Raw genomic sequence first — 21,900 nt, 5'->3', positions numbered from 1 at the left:
GAACGCCCAGCTAGTAAAAGTAGTAAACACGCCCCGATGTACGCACATAATACACGCCCAGTTGCACTTTTACTTTTCAACACGCCCAGTTGTACTTTTGCAAGCCTCATTTGCATAAATACAAAAATGGCCATAACTTGGCCAAAAATGCTCGTTTTTTAAAAATAAAAACGTTACTGTAATCTACATTGCAGCGCCGATCTGCTGCAATAGCAGATAGGGGTTGCAAAATCTGGTGACAGAGCCTCTTTAACACGCCCGTGTAAATAAGCCCTAACAGAGGAACGGCACAACATAGACGTAAAAAAAAAATATATGCTCCAGAATTATTATTTTTTAGGGTGAATACAAGTATTTGCTAAACCAGATATGTCAGGAAAACTGACAGGTCCTCTTTAAAGGAGTAGTAAATAGAGTAATAAAATTCAACAAGCTGCTCACCAACATAAAAAACTTTTTTTTAATTATTGAAAGTCAAAACTGCGGCTTGTTCAGGAGAGCTTGTTATTTCTGCAGCTTGTGAAACACCAAAGAAAATGCCTCAGCTGCTGACCCACAGTGGCAAGACTTGTTTATATGCAGCAAATTAGTGTTCCAGATTGTGCTGGCACTTCCTGCTGTGTTAGAGGCAGAGAGAGCTGAATGAGTTAAACTGGCCATACACATTAGATGTGATGTTGGTCGAACCAGATGATTTCAGCAGGAGCGACCGACCATCTTATGTGGATGGCAGCTTTCCGACTCTCCCCCGACAGAAGGGAGAGCAGGATCTGGCTTTTAAATTTCAAAATGCCCAATCCTTTTGTTCGTTAGTAGATGAGCTGCTGCCAGAAGAGTCTAGCAGTGGCTTTCTCCCTATTGAAAACACATGCACGGTCGGCCGAGCATACATATGTATGGGGGAGTCGGGAGGGATAGCCATTGGTTGAATGATCTTTTGGCCTACAGCTATCTAAAGTATATGGCCAGCTTTAGTGTCTGGACCCAGAGCTTCTCGCATGGCTGATACACATAGCTCGTAGTTTGAGACACTTGTTCATTGAAAAATGGAAACCTGCGGCGCTACTGGTAGCCCCTATGACATACAGGTATATTTTTTTCAGGGGAAACCGTTTTAAAGCTACAATTCCTTTAAATAATAATACACTATAAAAATAATTCCGGATGCACTAGGTGAAGATTTGATAAATCCATTGTGCCTTTTTAACATGTGGTACGAGTTTCTATGCAGTATGTTCTCTTTTGATAATTCATTATTAAATATCCATACATAAATCAGCATGGCTCTACAGTGCAACAGATGCATTTGTGATGTACGGTCTCCAGAGACTTTAGGTTCTCAGGTTGCGGATTGATCAGATGATACCACAAAATATGTCCATGTTTTGACCTAGGATCTGTAAAGTGACACGTCAGGATGTGCAGATGTCCTCAGTTCACGTCACACTCCATTGGCACTGGCTTTCGCCTGTAAGAACAACCAAATAATAACAACATAGTATCAAAAACAGTGCGCCAGTCCCCAATACACAGTAGTGGAAACCATCTTGAAGGTTGGTCCAAGATTAAACAATTATATAGTCATTATGAATTTTCCAGAAATTAGTGATGTCACCGATGACATGGTTAGTGAACTTCTAAAATAATACAGGGGCAGCAATGTGTGCCCAAAGACGTAGTAATGGACCCCTTCGTGCACATTTACACAGCATTGTGTATTATATTGACATAGCTGTATGTGAATGGAAATTTGTAACCTCACATTTTGATGAGAACCTGACAATAGTACAGAGATAAGTAGCGCCTATGTAACGCTGCTCATCTCTTCCTGCAGAGTCGATTTGTCAGAGAGCTATTTTGCAAGAAGTTCCTTCTCCTGTGACCAGCACTAATTGACTGATCTTTAGCGCTACGTCTTTTTTTTTTTTTTTTTTTTTAAAAAGAAGTTCAGCAGCTGAAGAGCGGATTATTCAGTACCATGTCCCAGCTATAGAAAAACTTGTTTCGGGGGAGAATGCTTACACCCGAGTGTCTCCAATGCACAATTGTTCTAAACAAATACATGACAATGGGTTGCTGAGAAGATGGAGTTCCCTTTTAATTCTAGTCACATAACTAAGGCTTCGTTCACATCTGTGTCAGGGCTGCTTTCCATCGGAACGGAGCCCTGACTGACACAAACTGAAATCAAAGGCTTCCCTTTCCATCACCATTGCATTCAATGGTGACGGATCCGATGCCAATGGTTTCAGTTTGCCTCCGTTGTGCAAGGGTTCCGTCGTTTTGATGGGATGAATACCGTAGTAGACTGCGCTATTGATTCCGTCAGAAAATGACGGAACCCTTGCACAACGGAGACAAACTGAAACCAATGGCAACGGATCCATCAACATTGAAATGAATGGTGATGTAAACGGAAACCTTTGGTTTCAGTTTGTGTCAGTCAGGGCTCCGTTCCGACGGAAAGCTGAGACGGAACGTCGGAACGGAGCCCTGACGCCGATATGAACATAGCCTAAAAGTCACAGACATGACACGGATACTTTACTGTTCCAACTTACACTTTCTTTTGCCAGGAGTGCAGAATCTTGGATGAGAGTTTTTGGTGTAGTATTTTCCTCCTGTCAAATCATTAAAACAAAAGTGATGTGCGGTTACCAGATGAAATAAAACGCTACAACCTGAAGAGTACCGTGAATGTCATGCAGAATAAGTAAACGGAACTTATGGGAAATTTAGGATATGCGAATGACCGCACCACTGCAAAGATGCCATCAACTTTGACACGGTGATTGTGCACGTCTGTCCACAGCGACAGGGTCAACGGCAAATTAGGTTTATAGGAAAACTGGGTGACAAACCGAATGGGAGCTGTAATGGCAACCATATCACCCAACAGCCAAATGCCGTTTTTGGGAAGAAAAAAAACATTCTCTGCGTCTTATAGTCCAAAGTCAAGGGAGGCCAGTGCTGCCAGCATTGAATGAAGCAGCGGTCGAGCATGCACCCGCTGCTACATTCAAAGCCTATGGTGATAAATGAAACAGCCGAGCACAGCATTCAGCTGTTTCCGTCAGTTCAATAGACATTGAATAGAGCGACATGCGCACGCTCGACCGCCGCTCCATTTAAGCACTCACTGCGGGGGGGGTGTGTGCAGTGAGAAGGATCTGGGGTTTCAGGATCCCTGTTCCCACGATCGGTGGGTGTCCCAGCAGTGGGAACCATAGTGATCAGATAATTATCATCTAACCTGTGGATAGGTTAGGATTGTAGGTTATTGCAATGCCCCTTGAATACAAAACAATCAAATGCCAACGGTGCCGATGCGAGATTACGAGTGGCTTGCTGGAATCTCACAGAAAAGATTCAGAAGTGTCAGGATTCTGAATACACATGACGTCCAGGCTGGATTTCATGTGTATTCATTATCAGGACACTTGATTAACGTTAATCTCTGTGTATCTGGCTGCACATCGCTGCTGTGTAAATCAATGTAGAGGAGTGTATGATGCTGACTGGTCACTGATTGGTCAGCGTCATACACGTAAACACGCCCAGTTAAAAACACAATACACGCCCAGTTGTCCATTTCAAAGCTCATTTGCATATATATATATATATATATATATATATATATAAAATAGCTCATAACTTGGCCAAAAATGAACGTTTTTTTTTTTTAAAAAAAATGTTACTGTTATCTACATTGCAGAGCCGATCACATGCAATAGGAGATAGGGATTTGAGAATCTGGTGACAGAGCCTCTTTAAGCTCATGTTAAATAGTAGTCCGTACACAGCTGCCATTATTTAAAGTGATTCTGAGTAACCCCATATAAAGTTCAGCTGTTCTGTTAGGATTTTCCTGACATTTTCTTTGTTGCATGTGACAGCAGAAGTCAAGGTCCATAAAGAACTTACAACACATCAAAAAGTCTTATTGTTGAAAGGCATCAGTCAAGAGAAGGGTGCCAAAGAATTTCCAAGACATTAGATATATCATGGAACACAGTGATGATGGTCATCAAGAAGTGGATTACATTTGGCACAACAGTGGCTATGTTTTGCAAAGACCTACATCAAGTCTGCCAAAAGCATGTGGGAAAACGTGTTATGGTCTGATGAGACCAAGGTTGAACTTTTTGGCCATAATTCCAAAAGGTATGTTTGGCACATCACCAAAAGAACACCATACCCACAGTGAACATGGTGGGGGCAGCATTATGCTTTGAGGATGTTTTTCTGCAGCTGGAACTGGGGCTTTAGTCAAGGTGAAGGGAATTCTGAAAAGTTCCAAATATCAGTCAATATTGGCCCAAAACCTGCAGGGCTAAAAAGCTGAAGATGAATTTCACCTTTCAGCAAGACAACGACCCAAAGCATACCTCCAAATCAACAAAAGAATGGCTTCACCAGAAGGAATGGCCCAGCCAGAGCCCAGACCTGAAACCCATTGAAAATCTGTGGGGTGACCTGAAGAGGGCTGTACACAGGAGATGCCCTCGCAATCTGACAGATTTGGAGCTTTTGCGTGAAGAGTTTGTTCAACAATTGCAAAGTCAAGATGTGCCATGCTGATAAAACTTCTACCCAAAAAGACTGAATACCGTCATAAAGTCAAAGGGGTGTGCATATTTATGCAACCACATTTTGTTTTTTATTTTTCCACCCTAAAAGATTTCTGTTTGTTTTTCAACACAATTGTGCAGATTATAGGTGACATTAAGGCTATGTTCACACGGGGTCTTTTGCCGAGTTTTTTGACGCGGAAACCGCGTCGCAAAACTCGGCAGAAACGGCCCGAGAACGCCTCCCATTGATTTCAATGGGAGGCGTCGGCGTCTTTTTCCCGCGAGCAGTAAAACTGCCTCGCGGGAAAAAGAAGCGACATGCCCTATCTTCGGGCGCTTCCGCGTCCGACCTCCCATTGACTTCAATGGGAGGCCGGAGAAAGCGTGTTTTATGCCCGCGGCACTCAATGGCCGCGGGCGAAAAACGGCGCGATAATTGCTATTCACACGGAGTATTTTGGGGGAGGAATATATGCCTCAAAATTCCGTTTGGAGCTTTGAGGCAGATATTCCTCCCCCAAAATACTCCGTGTGAACATAGCCTAAAGGTGGGAAAAGTTCTGAAATTATTAATCTTGGACTGATTTTGTAACGTGACCAAAAACCTGGCATTTTAACAGAGGTGAGTAGACTTTTTTTATCCACTGTAGGTTTATGACCCTGGTTTCGCCCCAGATAGCACCCTTTTATGGCTTCTTAGAGGTTCATAAGAAGATCAACCCCTTGCAGGGGAGACCTTTATTCTCTGGAGTTGGGTCAATTACTTAAAATCTAGCATCTATATTGATTAAACACTCAGCGACTTTGTGACATCTTTACCATCTTATGTACAGTACGTGACAGGATGGATTTGTCCAATATAATTGAGGGTATCCAGGTGGATGATGACATATTAGCAAATGTGGACGCGGAATGCCTGTAGTTCGATACCACATGAATGTGGTTTGAGAACTGTGGGGCATTTCCTTAAGTCATAAGGCAAAATGGGGGAATTTATCAAAAAAATAAATCACTATGATTTTGAGTGTCTGCCTAATTTAAGTAATTGCGTCAAGCTTACCTGCTTGTCTGCCCTACCCGCCACTTTGCATTTTAGTCGGGCAAGGCCTGGTTTAAATGTAAAAAGTCACTAATTTATTGTGCACTCAAAGGCCAGGTTCACACGGCGCTTAAGAAAAAAAAAATTAAGTGTAAACATGTCAAATACCCTTGCGTTTTTGTAAATGCTTTTTAAACTACAGCCGTTCTTGACGCGTTGTATGTGTTTTCTGCGCTTTTTTTGGCGCGTAATTAGGACTCCCATTGACAATGGGAATTTGGCGCGTTTTACGCGTCAAAGACTTGACCTGACAAAGCGATGTGTTTTTTATGCACGCACGTAAAAACGTGTCGTATGCGCTAACGGAGCGCTTTGACATAGAGGTCAATGGGAAGAGTTTTTCGCACCAGAAAACGCGTTTAATATACGTTTTCTACCGATTGGAGAAGCTACTTGCCAGACAAGATTTCAAGTGCTCGGAATAATCTTATAAACAGGGTTTCTCAGGTCTGTATGTGCTACACCAATATATACTGGGATGTGGCATTGAAGGAGACTTGTAAGTCAAGACAGCACACAAAAGCAGGCAGCGCTTCCCTGAACTATACACAGTATGGGGGCAAAGAGGAGATCACATGAACCTCTGTCACACTGACTGCTAATTCCTCCTGATGGGAGTAGTAAAAGTCATCCCGCCTATGTGAATCTCTACTGCAATACAGACTGACTATTACTACTCCCATCAGGAGGAAGAAGCAGTCAGCATGACAGAGGTACCGAGTGATCAGTCCTCTTTCTCTTCCACCCCCCCTATACTATTTGGAGTTCATACAAGAGATGGGAGTAGAAATTATTAATTCTGAGGCCCATCCAGAGCAATTCCTGAGCTGGTGGAAGGACGTAGTAGTCTATTCATGGTTAACCATAGTTTTACTTTGTTTTAGATATATTGATGACATTTTTATATTCTGAATGGGATCAAAGAAGGAGGTTTTAGGCTTTGCTGACTATCTGAACATCAATGAGGTGGAGCTTTATTTTACTTATGAAATCAGTGAACCCCCTTGATCTCTAAAGATCTGACAATGAAGCAGGGAGATGGTCCACAACATTTATATAGAAAGCCCACCACTACTAACAGCCTACCTCATTGGGAGACTCACCACCCCTTTTCTCTAGGCCTTCCTTACACAGTTTATTTGCGCTGTTTTTGACATGGAAACCGCGCCAAAAATGTCCGAAACCGCCTCCCATGGAAGCATCATGCCCTTTCTTCAGGTGTTCGTCTCTGACCTCCCATTAACATCAATGGGAGGCAGAGAAAGCAGTTTTCGCTGCGTCTTTTTGCCTGCGGCCAAAAAACGCCGTAAAGAGTGCAGGCAGGTCAAAATCTGCCTCAAAATTCCTGAAGGAAATTTCCACCTGCAAAAATCTCAGTGTGAACTAGGCCTTTAAGTCAGGAATCCCCAAAGGCCAATATTTTAGGGTCCTTAGAAACCGTTCAGTTGGGAATGACTTCCATCATTAAGCAAAGGACCTGAGGCAAAGGAAGTCTTCTGGCTTGGGATCATCCGGAGTCTGCTACATTCCGAATATTAAGACACGTATAGGAAGGAAAGGGACCGCTCTACCTACTGTGAAAGATATCCCAAGACAAACGTATAAGAATTATTGGTAAAACGGGACTTGTCTTTTTTATCTATCTTTATTAAAAGGTTGTGTTTTAATGGATTTGACATTTTTAGCGATATTTTGGTGCCGACCTACTTCTCTTATAGTACAAAAAATATGGTAATTAAGAAACAATGGAATAGACAGAAGAACGTGACCAGTTTCCGCAATTTTTTGTAAGGAGAAATGCTCTTTATGAAATCAGCTGCAAATTACTAACAAAACCGAACTGCAAAGTATTGACATGACGTCAAGGTGTAGTATAAATATATTTTATAAAGTAATGGCAGCAATCTGACCCATGAACCCGTTCATTACCTGCACATCTTGTAAGATTGGGGCTGGGTCCATTAGAGTCTCCTTAGAGTCTGTAAGCTGTGCTGATGGAGAGACGCTCTTTGGTACCTGTCAAATGCAGAAGACATATTTAACATAGATAACAATGAGCAAATATCATTATAGCTATAAATATCTATATTATATATAGTTTACAGGGCTCTATATTATATATGTGCATTCTACAGATTCCGCAACTCCCGTGTCCTGCATCTCCCAGGCAAAGCTTTATTCAGCCATTAGGGAGATAATACATTTTCTTCCTTTATAAAAATCGGTTTAAAAAAAATGCAGTACAGTGACAGCCTATGAAAGAAGGATACTGCTCATGTTACATTACAGCTTATACAGGGTTAGACACAGGCTGACAAGCAGCTGACCCTCCCACAGGCTGAGAAAAGAAGCTGCAGCATGAACAAAACTCTAGGAAAAAACAGAAAAGTGCAGAAAAGATAAATAAATGCAGTAATGTATACGTCATTGGTAAATAACCATATTGAGAAACTGCTTTAACCCTTTGAAGACCGAGCTCATTTTGGCCTTCAGGACCAGTCCCATTTTTTCAAATCTGACATGTGTCAATTTATGTGGTAATAACTCTGGAATGCTTTTGCCTATGCAAGCGATTCTGAGATTGTTTTCTCATGACATATTGTACTTTATGTTAGTGGAAAAATTTGGTCAATAAATTCATTGCTTATTTGTGAAAAACACCAAAATGTAGAGAAAATTAGCAAAAATTATGATTTTTCTCATTTTAAATGTATCTGCTTGTAAAACAGATAGTAATACCACACAAAATAGTTACTATTTCACATATTCCATATGTCTACTTTATATTTGCATTGTTTTTTGAACATTATTTTATTTTTCTAGGACGTTACAAGGCTTAGAACTTTAGCAGCAATTTCTCACATTTTCAAGAAAATTTTAAAAGGCGATTTTTACAGGGACCAGTTCAGTTCTGAAGTGGCTTTGAGGGCCTTATGTACTAGTTAGACCCCATAAATCACCCCATATTAAAAACTTCACCCCTCAAAGTATTCAAAACAGCATTCAGAAAGTTTCTTAACCCTTTAGGCGTTTCACAGGAATTAAAGCAAAGTAGAGGGGAAATTGACAAATTAATTTTTTTTTTGCTGCAATTCATTTGTAATACATTTTTTTCTGTAACACAGAAGGTTTTACCAGAGAAACGCAACACAATATTTATTGCCCAGATTCTGCAGTTTTTAGAAATATCCCACATGTGGCCCTAGTGTGATAATGGACTGAAGCACCGGCCTCCGAAGCAAAGGAGCAGCTAGTGGATTTTGTGGCCTCCTTTTTTTAGAATATATTTTAGGCACCATGTCGGGTTTCAAGAGGTTTTGTGGTGCCAAAACAGTGGAAATCACCCAAAAGTGACACTGTTTTGGAAACTGCACCCCTCAAGGAATTTATCTAGGGGTACAGTTAGCATCTTGACCCCACAGGTCTTCTGCTATATTTATTGGAGTTTGCCTGTGAAAGTGAAAATCTACTTTTTTTCTGAAAAAATATTTAAAAAAAATATTTGAAAGGAGTAAAGAATAAAAAACACCCCAAAACTTGTAAAGCTACTTCTCCCGATTACAGCAATACCCCATATGTGGTACTAAACTGCTGTTTGGACCCACGGCAGAGCTCAGAAGGGAAGGAGCGCCATTTGGATTTTGAAGCGCAGATTTTGCTGGATTGCTTTTCAGTGCCATGTCCCGTTTGCAACGCCCTGGAGGGAGCAAAACGGTGGAAACCCCCCAAAAGTGACCCCATTTTGTAGACTACACCCCTCAAGGAATTTTTCTAGGGGTATAGTTAGCATTTTGACCCCACAGTTTTTTTGCTGAATTTAGTGGAATTAGGCCGTGAAAATGAAAATCTACTTTTTTCTGAAAAAACATAGAAATGTTTAATTTTTACAATAAATAAAGGAGAAAAATTACCCCAAAATTTGTAAAGCAATTTGTCCTGATTACAGCAATACCCCATATGCGGTAATAAACTGCTGTTTGGACCCACGGCAGGACTCAGGAGGGAAGGAACAATATTTGGCTTTTGGAGCTCAAATTTAGCTGGAATGGTTTTCGGGTGTCATGTCGCATTTGCAAAGCCTCTGAGGTACCAAAACAGTGGAAACCTCCCAAAAGTCCCTTTAGGGGACTGGAACGAGCGATCATTAGGTCGCTGGTACAATACACTGCAGTACTAATGTATTGCAGTATAATATAATTTTTACAATCTCCTGTAACAGCGCGATCGCTGTTCCTGTCCATTAGTCCCGGGTGTCAGCTGTAATACACAGCTGACACCTGCAGAATATGGAGCGGGCGCAGCGCATGAGCCCGCTCCATATATAACCCCCCGCACCACGACATGCTATTAAGTCGTGGTGCGCGAAGGCGTTAATGCGCAGCGGATGGTGCAAAGTGAAAATTTACATTTTCCACTGATATGCCATTTTAATGCACAATATGTTGTGCCCAGTTTGTGCCACTGAAGACAAATACCTCATTCAATGTTGAGCGGGTTCTCCCGGATATAAAATATCATATATGTGGACGTAAGCTGGTGCTTGGGCACGCTGTGGGGCTCAGAAGGGAGGGAGCGCCATTTGGCTTTTGGAGCGCAGAGTTTGCTTGGTAACTGTTCTGTTTGGGGTTTTGCTGGTATTTCAGTTTATGATGTGGGGGTATGTGTAAATTGGGCAGAGTACATCAGGACATAATAAGAGGGTATAATAATGGGGTAAATAAATAATAATCCGCAGATATGTGGCCGATGTCGCACTGATAAATGGTGCCCGATCTTATCCACTTTTGGACACTGCACAATTTCTGTCGCTATATTCTGAGAACCAGAACTTTTTTCATTTTTTCTTCACCGGAGCCGTGCGAGGACTTATTTGTTGCGGAACAATCTGTCTTTTTCATTGGTACCATTTTAGGGTACATGTGATTTTTTTATCACTTTTTATTAGATTTTTTTGGCAAGCAAAGTGACAAAATAACTAATTCTGACAATGTTTTTTGTCTTTTTTTTTTTTTACACTTTTCACCGTGCGTTATAAATGACATTTTACTTTATTCTGCGGGTCGATACGATTACGGCGATACCATATGTATATAGTTTTTTTATGTTTTGTGGCGATTGCACAATAAAATCACTTTGATAAAAAAAAAAAAATTTGTGTCACCATATTCTGAGAGCCATAACTTTTTTATTTTTCAATTAAAAAAAAAGCTGTGTAAGGGCTTGTTTTTTGCGGGACGGGTTGTACTTTTTATTGGTACTATTTTAGGGTACATGCGACTTTTTGATCACTTTTTATTCTATATTTTTGGAGGGTTGATGACTAAAAAAATAGTGATTCTGACATTGTTTTTTAATTATTTTTTTTGCACTGTTCACCATGCGGGAGAAATAATATTATTGTTTTATAGTTGGGGTCGTTGTGAACGCGGTGATACCAAATATGTGTACTTTTTTAACATTTTCATTTTTTTCCTATAATAAAAGACTTATTATAGGAAAAATAGCATTTTTGGTTTTTGTAACTTTTAGAACTTGTTTTTACACTTTTATAAAACATTTTTATTACTTTTTTTCTTTACTTTTTACTTGAAGACCTTCAGCACTGATCACTTCTATAATACATTACACTACCTAGGTAGTGTAACGTATTATATACTGTCAGTGTGACGCTGAGAGTCACACTGACAGGAAGCTTATGAGGACCTGCCTCCGGCTGGTTCTCATAGGCTGCTGTGCATGGCAGACACGCGGGCTGTTGTATGGCCTCCGATTCTGCTCTATAACCAACTGCAGCACCTGCAATCGTTCCCCGGGAAAGTTTGTTGTAGCAACAAACTTTCCAGTTCGTTGCTACAACAAGCTTTCCCTGCGATCACATGACCGGGACCTGAACCAATTAGGTCCCGGTCATGTCTCCGGGACCAGTGGCAGGGGTTAACAGCGCGATCCGGGTGTCAGCGCTACTCTGAGACACCCGGATCGCGCTTTTAACACCCACCGTGAATTCACGTCGGCGCTGCACAGAGCCCAGCAAGCGCCAACGTGAATATACAGTGGGCGGTCGGGAAGCGGTTAATAAATATCCAAGGAATCCAAGACAACCTCTGTCCACATTTCCCAATAGGGCATAAGGACATTATAGAGAAGGGTTCAAGACTCTCCTCTATTAGATAGTGAACAGTCACTAACAAAGAGCAGTTTTCACTCAGCATGGGCACCTAATACATGGTCTGCCAATCGTTCATGTATTTAAAGGGGATTTCCCATCAGAGACATTTATGACATATCCGCAGGATGTCATAAATGTCAGACTGGGACCCTCACCTATCTCTAGAACGGGGACCCTAAACCCCGTTCTACTGCTCTGTGTTGTGGCTGAAGCGTGTGATTTCAGACCATGAAATACGGAAAAAGCTGGGCTACGCTGTTTCCATAAGTCCCCTAGTAGTGAATGTCAGTTATGGAAGCAGTGTAGCATGTGAGCTATGCAGTTTCCGTAACTGCCATTCATTTCTATGGGAGCTACAGTGTTTTACGGAGTGATAGAACAGCATTTAGGGGGCCCCCTTCTAGAGATCGGTGCGGGGCCCAGAGGTGGGACGCACATCTGTCTGCGATTTATGACATATCCTGTGGATATGTCATAAATGTCTCTGATGGGAAAGCCCCTTTAAATACATGAACGATGGCCAACTGTAAATTCACCTGGAAATATCCCCTTAATGCTTGGGTTTGAGAAGCTGGACCCGCAGCGATCTGCTAACCGCCCGGCCTATATATAAAAAGGCTTGTCTTGATAAAATGGGATATTGCAGATCATACCATTTCTAAAGCTACTGGTCTGTGTATCCCCAAACTGGAAATGTACCTCAATGTTGAGAATAGTAATAGTCCACATCCTACAGACTGAAATGTGGTAGCAGGTAATAATTATTGGTACTAGGGTAATGAGCTTGGAATTAGTAACACAGACAGGTGTGCCCCTCATTTTCATCAATTAACCCCTAAACAGTATTGTCATTACAATAGCTTCCATTCACAACAATGAATCCCTTCATACAATGACGCAGTCTGTACTCCAGTGTAATCTTCAGAGGTCTCTCCTAATAACCAGTCACAGCAGGTGTTACAGAGAGGGGCGGCAAGACATGTTTCTTAATCCTTTCAAATGAGAGTGATGTTTGCAAAGGCTTAAAGGTATAATTAAAGCTGCAACCCTATAGCTCGTGATCAGCCAGAGCGCATAATAACCAATCCAGAAAGCGCAAAGCAATCAATCAGATTGTAGATGCCATTTTTCATTGCTCGAATATAATCTAAAACAGCGTTCCCGGTGACTGTCCAGCTGTTGCAAAACTACAACTCCCATCATGCACTGAGAGGCTGAAATCTGCCTAAAGCCATATCATGCTGTGGATAGGTTGTGTGTATTCACTCACAAAACAACAGTGAAAAAAGTTAAGTGAATAGGTAATAACACAATTCTATTAACGCACAGCGGTAATAACCCTTATCGTTTTAAATGAGTTCTCAGAAGGTTTGTTAGAAGGGTTCCCAAAAAATAAAGCAGATCACAGGAAGTCCCAGTGCTGGGATACCCATCCATCAACTGCAATTTGTGGGGGAACATGGCAGCAAGTGTTCGATTCCCCTGCACCGCCGCCACAGGTTAAATGAGGAATTACATGGCACCCTTTTAAATTAATGAGCTGTCTGTGTAAAGCATGGATATGGCAGGTAAGCGTGAGAAGAATCTGTGCAACTCTTAGATTAAAGGGGGTTATATGTAGTGAGACAACTCCTTTAACCCAGAATGCCCTACTAGGGGTATTTGAGAATGTTTTTTCTAAACCAGGCTACCAGCTGTAGCTTTTCAAACCCAGTAGCATGTCCTTTAATTCACGCTTCAAATAGGAAAAACTGCATGCAAATAAACAGGACTTTTTGAACCTCAGAATTTTTTTTATTTACTTTTTTTTTTTTTAAATAATCTTGTTTTAATCCTATTAAAAGGACTTATATTTTTGATTATTATTTTTAAACTACAATGTGTTGGTAGATCTCTATATGCCCGTACATATAACAAAAGTATGCTCTAACAGGCATGATCACAGGACAGCCCTGGGGTCCTTCCAAAGGACCAGAGCTGCCAGTATAAGATAACGATGGAACCCTAACATTTGCTGATCGTTCTGTTTAAAGGGGTTAAATGACTGCGATCGGCCATTAATGCAGGAGACCAGACATCAGTCACACCTCCTACGTGATCGTGCTGGCACCGTGGCAGCGATCAGTAGGTTATACACATACATCCCAATACTGGAACTACCTCCTGCAACATCAAGGATTCAGAATAAGGTTAAACATGGTATAGCAACGTGGCTTTCCATAGAAGAAGTTTTAGAAAATTTGCTATAACATGTTGCGGTACAACTGCACGTATTACCGCGTGTTCTTGACGTGGTTTTCTGCTGCGCTACTGCTGCAACATGTTTATATATTCTCGTATAGCTGGGGGCAGACTCACCTCTACGGTCTGTCTCACAGGTATAATGGGCTTGGGTTTAACATCAGTCAGATACAGGGCTCTGGAGAGTAGCAGGAGAGATGGGGGAACATTCTCCTTTAAATGTAGATCCAGCCACTAGGAAATAGAATAGGAAATGTGAATTGGTAATACTACGCAGCACACAAGACTGCACCACTGCGGAGAAGAACATTATACCTGCTTTATTTGATCCCGGAGCTGTTCTTCTGTAAGACCCAATGACCTCATACCTCGCGTCCTGCTGGCGGCCTGCAGCTCGGCAACAGTGAGGTTGTCTACGCCTTCTTTTGAAATCATCTTAAGAAAAAAACATTAAAATGCAGAACCAATTAATATTCTTCTAAACTACCTTTGTGTGTCCCAGGATGCATGCATTTGTCTCCCCCTCCTCTAAAGCCAGTTCAAAAATATATTTGGGCAAAGCTTAGGCTGCTTTTGTCACTGGCTGAGAGGTAGCTTGCTGCAGAAGAAACCTTCCCACACAGTTTTATCTGCAGCTCCTACTCCTTTTAACGAAACGCCACCCATTTACGACGATGGATCTGAACAAAGAACACATAGAAAAAGTTCTCTCATTGTATCAGATTTTTATTGATTTGTTTCTGCAGAAACCGACAAGCAGGTGATTGCTTGCTGTTATTTGGTTTCCAGATTCGCTACTAGGGGTCAGTTGAATGCACCATTGGGCGTAAATGGAGAAGAGAGCAAGATCAATACAAAAAGAAAAAAGTATTTGCAGTAAAGAAATCTCTTATAATAAAAAAGTTTTATAAGTGGAGCTGCACTCAACACAAGGTCATATTTAGGTCCAAAATTCTGCGCTGATTATTTTTTTTATATAGATCTTTAGTTTGAAGCGCTGTTTTTATGATACAAAACCCTGAATCCACTGCGTAAACAGAGTTATATGGTAAGTTTTGAGCTGCTTGCAACCACAAGTAGGGGGAGCTCAGGAGCTTAATGCATAATAAATATTTATCAATGCATAAACAGTATGCATGTAAGCGCCCTCTAGTGGCAGCTGCAGGGATCCAGAATTTTATTATTTAAAAGAGGCTCTGTCACCACATTATAAGTACCCTATCTCCTACATAAGGAGATGGGCGCTGTAATGTAGGTGACAGCAGTGCTTTTTATTTAAAAAACGATCTGTTTTCACCACTTTATTAGCGATTTTAGATTTATGCTAATGAGTTGATTAATGCCCAAGTGGGCGTGTTTTTACTTTAGACCAAGTGGGCGTTGTACAGAGGAGTGTATGACGCTGACCAATCAGTGACCAATCAGCGTCATACACTCCTCTCCATTCATTTAGTCAGCACATAGGGATCCTTTTAGATCACTTTGTGCTGTCTTATACTAACACATTAACGATACTGAAGTGTTTAGACAGTGAATAGACATTCCACGGGATGTCTATTCACAATCTCTGCACTTCGTTACAGTTTCTGTGGTAGATACAGCAGAGGAAGCGTTAATGCAAAATTAACTAATTAATTACTGGTTAATTACTATTAATGTGAGGCACATGGAGGTTAAATCCATCATCACACCGCACGCCTCACATCAGAAAATGGAAGAACTTTTTTTTATTACTGTTGGCAAAGTATCGAATTGGTATCGAAATCGCAATACTAAACGAAGTATCGGTATCGAAGTCCAAATTCTGGTATCATGACATCCCTAGTCCCTATACCTCTCTCTCTACTCCCCCCTATTTAATTGCCGATGGGGGGGGGGCAAGATACGAGGCCCGGAATGGGCCTCTACCTTGCTACGCCCCACAGATCTAGCTGGCATAGAGTTTCACTATAATTTACCCCAGGTGTAAATGATAATAAATGTGATGGCCGATGTGGCCCTGGCCCCTTTTTGAAAGCCGTGCTCTATTTTCACAGAAGTGGTGAAGGCGGTGTAAAAAAGCCAAACGCTCTGACTGCTATAAAAATATATAACCTGAAATTAAACAGCACCAATGTTGGACCTATTTTTCTTAAGTAGTATATCAGGGCGAGCGAGACCGCTGATTCTTATTCCTTTCATTGTGGCACCTCTTACCTCATCATCGGCCTTTATGGAGCGAAGCTTCATCAGCAGCTGGAACCGTAATAAATTATTAGTGCCAATTGGTGGTAGTTCAAGCAGTCTGCACAGAGCCGCCAGCTGAGACCTCTCCAGGTGCTCCAGAGTCAGCTCATCCTCAAACAGTTTAGAGAAGCGCACAATCTCTTGTGTGGTGGGTTGTTCTCCTGTGACTCGCACCTGCAACAACACAATGTAACTAGCATTTTCCTTGTAGTCTTAAAGGGGTGGTATAGGATTAAAAGTAAGGGTATGTTCACACGGCTTATTTACGGACATAATTTACGCCTCGATTTACATCCGAAGATGCACCTCGATAGCGTTGGAAAACATCTGCCCATTCATTAGAATGGGTCTTACGATGTTCTGTGCACACGGTCATTTTTTTTACGCCCCGCTGTCAAAAGGCGGGGCGTAAAAAAAGACGCCCGCGTCAAAGAAGTGCCTGTCAATTCTTCAGACGTAAATGGAGCCGTTTTCCATGGAAAAACAGCTCCATTTAACGTCCGGAATGGACGCAGCAAAAAGCGCCTCAACATGCCATTACGGCTGAAATTACGGAGCTGTTTTCTCCTGAAAACAGCCCCGTAATTTCAGCCGTTACGGACGCTGCCGTGTGAACATACCCTAAGAGTCTCCTTTTTCCCCAGAAATACTGCCACTCTTGTGAATGGGCTGTGTCTGGTATTGCACATATTCACTAGTCAAGAGTCAGATCAGTGCCTATATTACGGCTTCACACAAAAAGACAAACCTGCTGGACATAGGAGGAAAACTGCTGCTGTCTGTCTGCTCCAGTCTCTGCCTTGTTCCTTCGTGCCATCTCGGAGATTGTCTCTTGAAGAAACTTGGCCATCTCCAATTTGGCTCCCAGCTTCTTTTTCATTTTCTCCTCCTGAGCAAAGTGCACATATTGACAGATATCACAACCAGATCACAGTTCAAGAGACATATTGTCCTTTTATACTACTTTTGTGCTAAGGGGATTTAAAGGGGTTTTCGATTTCACATAAATAAAGCTTAATTATTGTATTGTAAACGTTATACAACCTACAATATACTTTGTGTTTCAATTTCTCATTTTTTTTTTCTTTTTAAGACATCGGCTTGCTGTAAGTGAATGGAAACATCCCCGTTTATATTCAGTAGCTAAAGACCTATACGGGCCTAATACATTTCACAGTTGAGAGCTTGTGGCAGTAGTATTCAGTCTAGCCAATATCCTATGAGCTAAATAGGTCATCATGCATAAATCTATCACACACACAAAAGATTGTCTAGACTGGATGCAACTGCTGTAAACCCTTATCTGTATTAGGCTTCATTCACATCTGCGTCAAAGCTTTCCGTCAGTGAAACCCATGAACCATAGGTTTCCGTTTGCATCACCATTCATTTCAATGGTAACGGATCTGGTGCAAATGATGGTTTCAGTTTGTCTCCGTTGTGCAAGGGTTCCGTCATTTTGACGGAATGAGTAGCGCAGTCTACTACGGTATTGATTCCGTCAAAATGATGGAACCCTTGCACAATGGTGACAAACAAACCATTTGCACCGTATCCGTCACCATTGAAATCAATGGTGATGCAAACGGAAACCTATGGCTTCGGTTTGTTTCAGTCAGTGTTCATGGGTTCCCCTGACGGAAAGCTCCGACAGAGCCCATGAACGGAGCCCTGGCACAGATGTGAACAAAGCCTTAGATCTACAAATGTTTTTATGCTCAGTTTCTAGTTGCTACAAGAGAAAATAAATATTAAACGTTGTCCATTGGGTCACCGTCTATTAAAGGAAGGCGCACAGCAGCAGACCCCCTCTATGCAGTCTATATACCCTAAAAGAGCATATGGACAGGGGTTGCCTTGTTTAGATGACTCCTAGGGGGTTAAATAGCCAGCAATGAGCAGCACACAACAACTAAGCTCACAATCGGAATCACATACACATTCGTTAAGATGCTTTAACGCAGGGGTCTCAAGCACGCGGCCCGCGGGCCGCATGCGGCCCCTGGGGCTGTCATCTGCGGCCCGCGGGACACAGAGCCGCTAGACTCTGGAATTCCCTGACATCGCTGTCCACATATGAACAGCGATGTCTGGGGCTTCCCCAGAGCCGGAGTCCCGAGCAGAGCGCTAGTACAGGCTCTGCTCCGGGACTCTGTGGAATTCCCTGACATAGCTGTCCATATATGGACAGTGTGTCTGGGTCTTCCCCAGAGCGGAGTCCCGAGCAGAGCGCTAGTATCGGCTCTGCTCAGGGACTCTGTGGAATTCCCTGACATCACTTTCCACAGAGGGCACTGCGGCAGCATCCACAGAGGGCACTGCGGCAGCCAAACGCTGCCTAGCAGTATTATTATAGTAATGTAGTATTAATTTTATAGTAATGTAATATAGTGTTCACATTTTTTCTATATGCGGCCCACTTACCCTGCCGAGTTTGAGACCCCTGCTTTAACGCCTGTAGTTAGCCAACAGGGCTCTAACTACCCTCAAGCTGCTTCACTCTGATTGGTCAGCATCAGAGGCAGGGAAGCTAGGTCCCCCCTGTTGGATAACTATAGCAAATTAGAATATCGGAAGCCAACATAACAGTGGGCCATATCTCTGGAACAGAGGGGGATAGAAAAAAAATAAATAAACTGTGCTGGAACAGAGCTATTCAGGCCACTTAACCAGCTCAAGTTATATGACCTAGTGACAGGTTCTTTTTAAGATGCATGCAAGCTTGTGGATTGCAGTTGTCACTCAAGCATTAAAATCAATCACTAACACTACAAAAAGTCTAGGTATAGCCGAAGAGATAAAAGAAAACGATCAGGATAAGAGTTGTTCAAGTCCTTTACGAATAACATAGAATGGGGAAAAAAAATATAATAATTATACAATAAAATTAAGTTAGAGACCTGTAACCAGAACATACCAAAAAATAGCTAAAATATCTCTCTGGTCATCAAAAGATGAAATTCCTCATTTATAGGTCATGTGAGCGGTCAACAAGGTCATGGAATATTACATATATGGAACACCACTAGTAATGTACGTTTAAGGGCCATAGGCTTTGTGAAGTACAGTAGATGTGCTACTAGATGGGGAGCAGGATTTGCCCAAATGTGAGCCCATGTTCCCTTCCCTCATGCTTACCCTGCCGTGACCACATCTTTCATGTTTTCATTCCACAAAGGGTAGGGACCGCTAAATAATTGTTTTGCGGGGCGGCGTGGCTTAGCAGCGCATGTGAAAGGAAGCATAAACCGGAGCTCCCGCTGCCGATATCCTACAGAACCATCCTAAAGACTCACTTCTCCTACCGGAGACATACCTGAGGAGAGAGGGGAAATCGTGGTGATCAGGGAGACAAAATTCTGGACGCATCGGAGGCTGTGATGACCCGATCCAGGAGATCCAGGACGGCAGAGGACGGTGAGCTGGGGGCGCAAGATGGCGCTGACATGTGCTCATATGCAGGGAACAGGGATGTGAGAGGGGCGGCGGCATCGCGGCTGGAACGCTTTGCCAGAAAAACCCCTGTGAACAGTGATAAGAGGGAAAGGATGGCGGATGGAGGGAAGGAGCAGGCTGGCCGTTCTGGATCTAGATTTGAACCGCTGCGAGCGCAAATGGAGGCAGAGGAGGAAGAGAATGGGGAGACTGTTGCAGATGACTTAGGAGGAGGATTGGATCGAGGTGTACAGACCCTGGACAAACCGGGCCCAACGCTGGCAGATGTTTTTTCAGCGGTAAGCCTGAGCAATAGCACGCTAGCTAAACTTACCTGCCAGGTGGGGGCAATTAAGGAAGATTTGTCCATAATACGGCATGATCTTCAAAAAGTGTCGGAACGCACGACAGCGGTGGAGGGTCGAGTCAGCGAAATAGAAGACAGTATGCTGCCTATGAGAAGAGACGTGAATGCTGTGGCGGTGGATGTTACGTATCTTTTAGCAAAAACCGATGACCTGGAGAACCGCTTACGTCGAAACAATGTCAGGATGGTGGGCATCCCTGAAAAAGTTGAGGGGTCCAATCCAGATGCTTTCTTCGAAAAATGGCTACTGGAGGTTTTTGGCAAGGAATCGCTGACCCCACTGTTTGCGGTGGAAAGAGCTCATAGAGTGCCCACACGACCGGGCCCACCTGGGAGGCCACCGAGACCGGTGCTAGTGAAATTGCTTCATTATAAGGACAGAGATCTTATTCTTCGACAGGCCCGAGAAAGGCAAGATATAAGAGTGAACGGGGTGAAAGTGTCGTTCTATCCAGATTTCTCTGCGGAGATACAGAAACGGAGGATGCAATTTCTGGACATTAAAAGACGACTGAGGAATCTTCGAGTTCAGTACTCCATGTTGTATCCGGCTAAGCTCCGAGTGGCGGCATTAGGATCCGTACAGTTCTTTGAAAATCCGAAAGATGCGTTACGGTGGTTGGATAGTCACGAGGCTCGACTACGACATGATCCGGAGGAAGCGGCGGCGTGATCAATAAATGGATGGGTGAAGTCGGGACTCTGCTATGGTGGAAGGAAGAGGATTTGCGCAAGAATATAAGGCATTATTTTCTGCATTTATATGTTGATTTTTGTTAAGATGATGTCTATATCTCATTGTTGGCGGGAGGAGAGGAAAGATGCTGTCAGTCTAAAGGCAGAATTGAATGTAGGAGTCATAAAAATGTTACTTGTTTATTGAGGAGAAGGTGGCGGGAGGTTCTTGGTTTTGGAGGTTAAATTGTAGAAACAGATGGATTTCTATAATGTGAAAGAGAAGCTGTATGGTCATAGTGGTGAAGTTTTCTTCATCAGCCCAGGCCCTCTGAGGAGGGTAGGTTTATGGAAAGTTGAGTGGGAGGGGGAGGGGGGATGTTTGGGAGGGAAAGGGAGTTTGAAACGCAGTACGCTCTGATTGTCATTGGGAGTAATGGAAATAGCCACTGTCAAATGCAAAAAAGATTCAGATGGGGGGTAGGGTAAATCTTCTGTCCTGGAATGTGAGAGGTATGGGGGAGGTAACAAAAAGGCGAGCTATCTTTGAATACCTGAAAGGACAGTCTGCTGGAGTGATGGGTTTGCAGGAAACTCATCTTACTATTGACACGGTGCAGCAAGCGCATAGGGTTTGGATTCGACATAGTTTTCACTCCTTTCATTCTACATACTCAAGGGGGGTTAGCCTCCTGGTTCATAGGGATGTGCCTTTTAGCTGTATAGATTCCTTTAAAGATAGGGCAGGTAGATATGTTGGGGTACACTGTAAATTGTTTAACTGGGAATGTATAATTGTGGTGTTGTATGTGCCTCCCCCGTATTCTGTGGGTCCGATGAGAGAGGTGCTGGAGAAACTGGCTGGGTGGCCTATGATACCGACTATATTGATGGGAGACTTCAACAACATAATGAATAAAGGGTGGGATAAATTTCCAAAAGGGGGAGGGGTGGGAGATATTGGCCTGACGAGATTCGGAAAATACATGATGGAGGCTGGGTTTACAGATATTTGGCGGGCAAAATGGCCCTCTACTACGCAGTATTCGTGTGTATCATCTACATATGGATCATTATCACGAATAGATCTAATGTTTAATAATGGAATGGGGAT

General features: G+C 42.6%; 1 protein-coding gene across 1 annotated transcript in view; it reads right to left on the bottom strand.

The window, feature by feature from the left end:
• Positions 1–224: 224 nt before the first annotated feature.
• Positions 225–21,900, bottom strand: part of LETM2 (leucine zipper and EF-hand containing transmembrane protein 2) — a 52,404-nt gene continuing 30,728 nt past the window's right edge. Inside the window, exons 5-11 of the mRNA XM_075855405.1 lie at positions 17,058–17,198; positions 16,280–16,483; positions 14,399–14,518; positions 14,201–14,317; positions 7,603–7,689; positions 2,562–2,621; positions 225–1,468 (exon numbers count right to left, since the gene is read on the bottom strand). Of these exons, the coding sequence (XP_075711520.1) occupies positions 1,442–1,468; positions 2,562–2,621; positions 7,603–7,689; positions 14,201–14,317; positions 14,399–14,518; positions 16,280–16,483; positions 17,058–17,198 (756 nt within the window). The 3' untranslated portion in view covers positions 225–1,441. The remainder of the gene's footprint in view (positions 1,469–2,561; positions 2,622–7,602; positions 7,690–14,200; positions 14,318–14,398; positions 14,519–16,279; positions 16,484–17,057; positions 17,199–21,900) is intronic.

The sequence above is a fragment of the Rhinoderma darwinii genome, chromosome 3 (genome assembly GCF_050947455.1).
Source record: "Rhinoderma darwinii isolate aRhiDar2 chromosome 3, aRhiDar2.hap1, whole genome shotgun sequence".
NCBI lineage: Eukaryota > Metazoa > Chordata > Amphibia > Anura > Rhinodermatidae > Rhinoderma > Rhinoderma darwinii.
The sequence above is the reverse complement of the archived record's forward strand: the minus strand, read 5'-3'. Positions and strand labels throughout refer to the sequence as shown.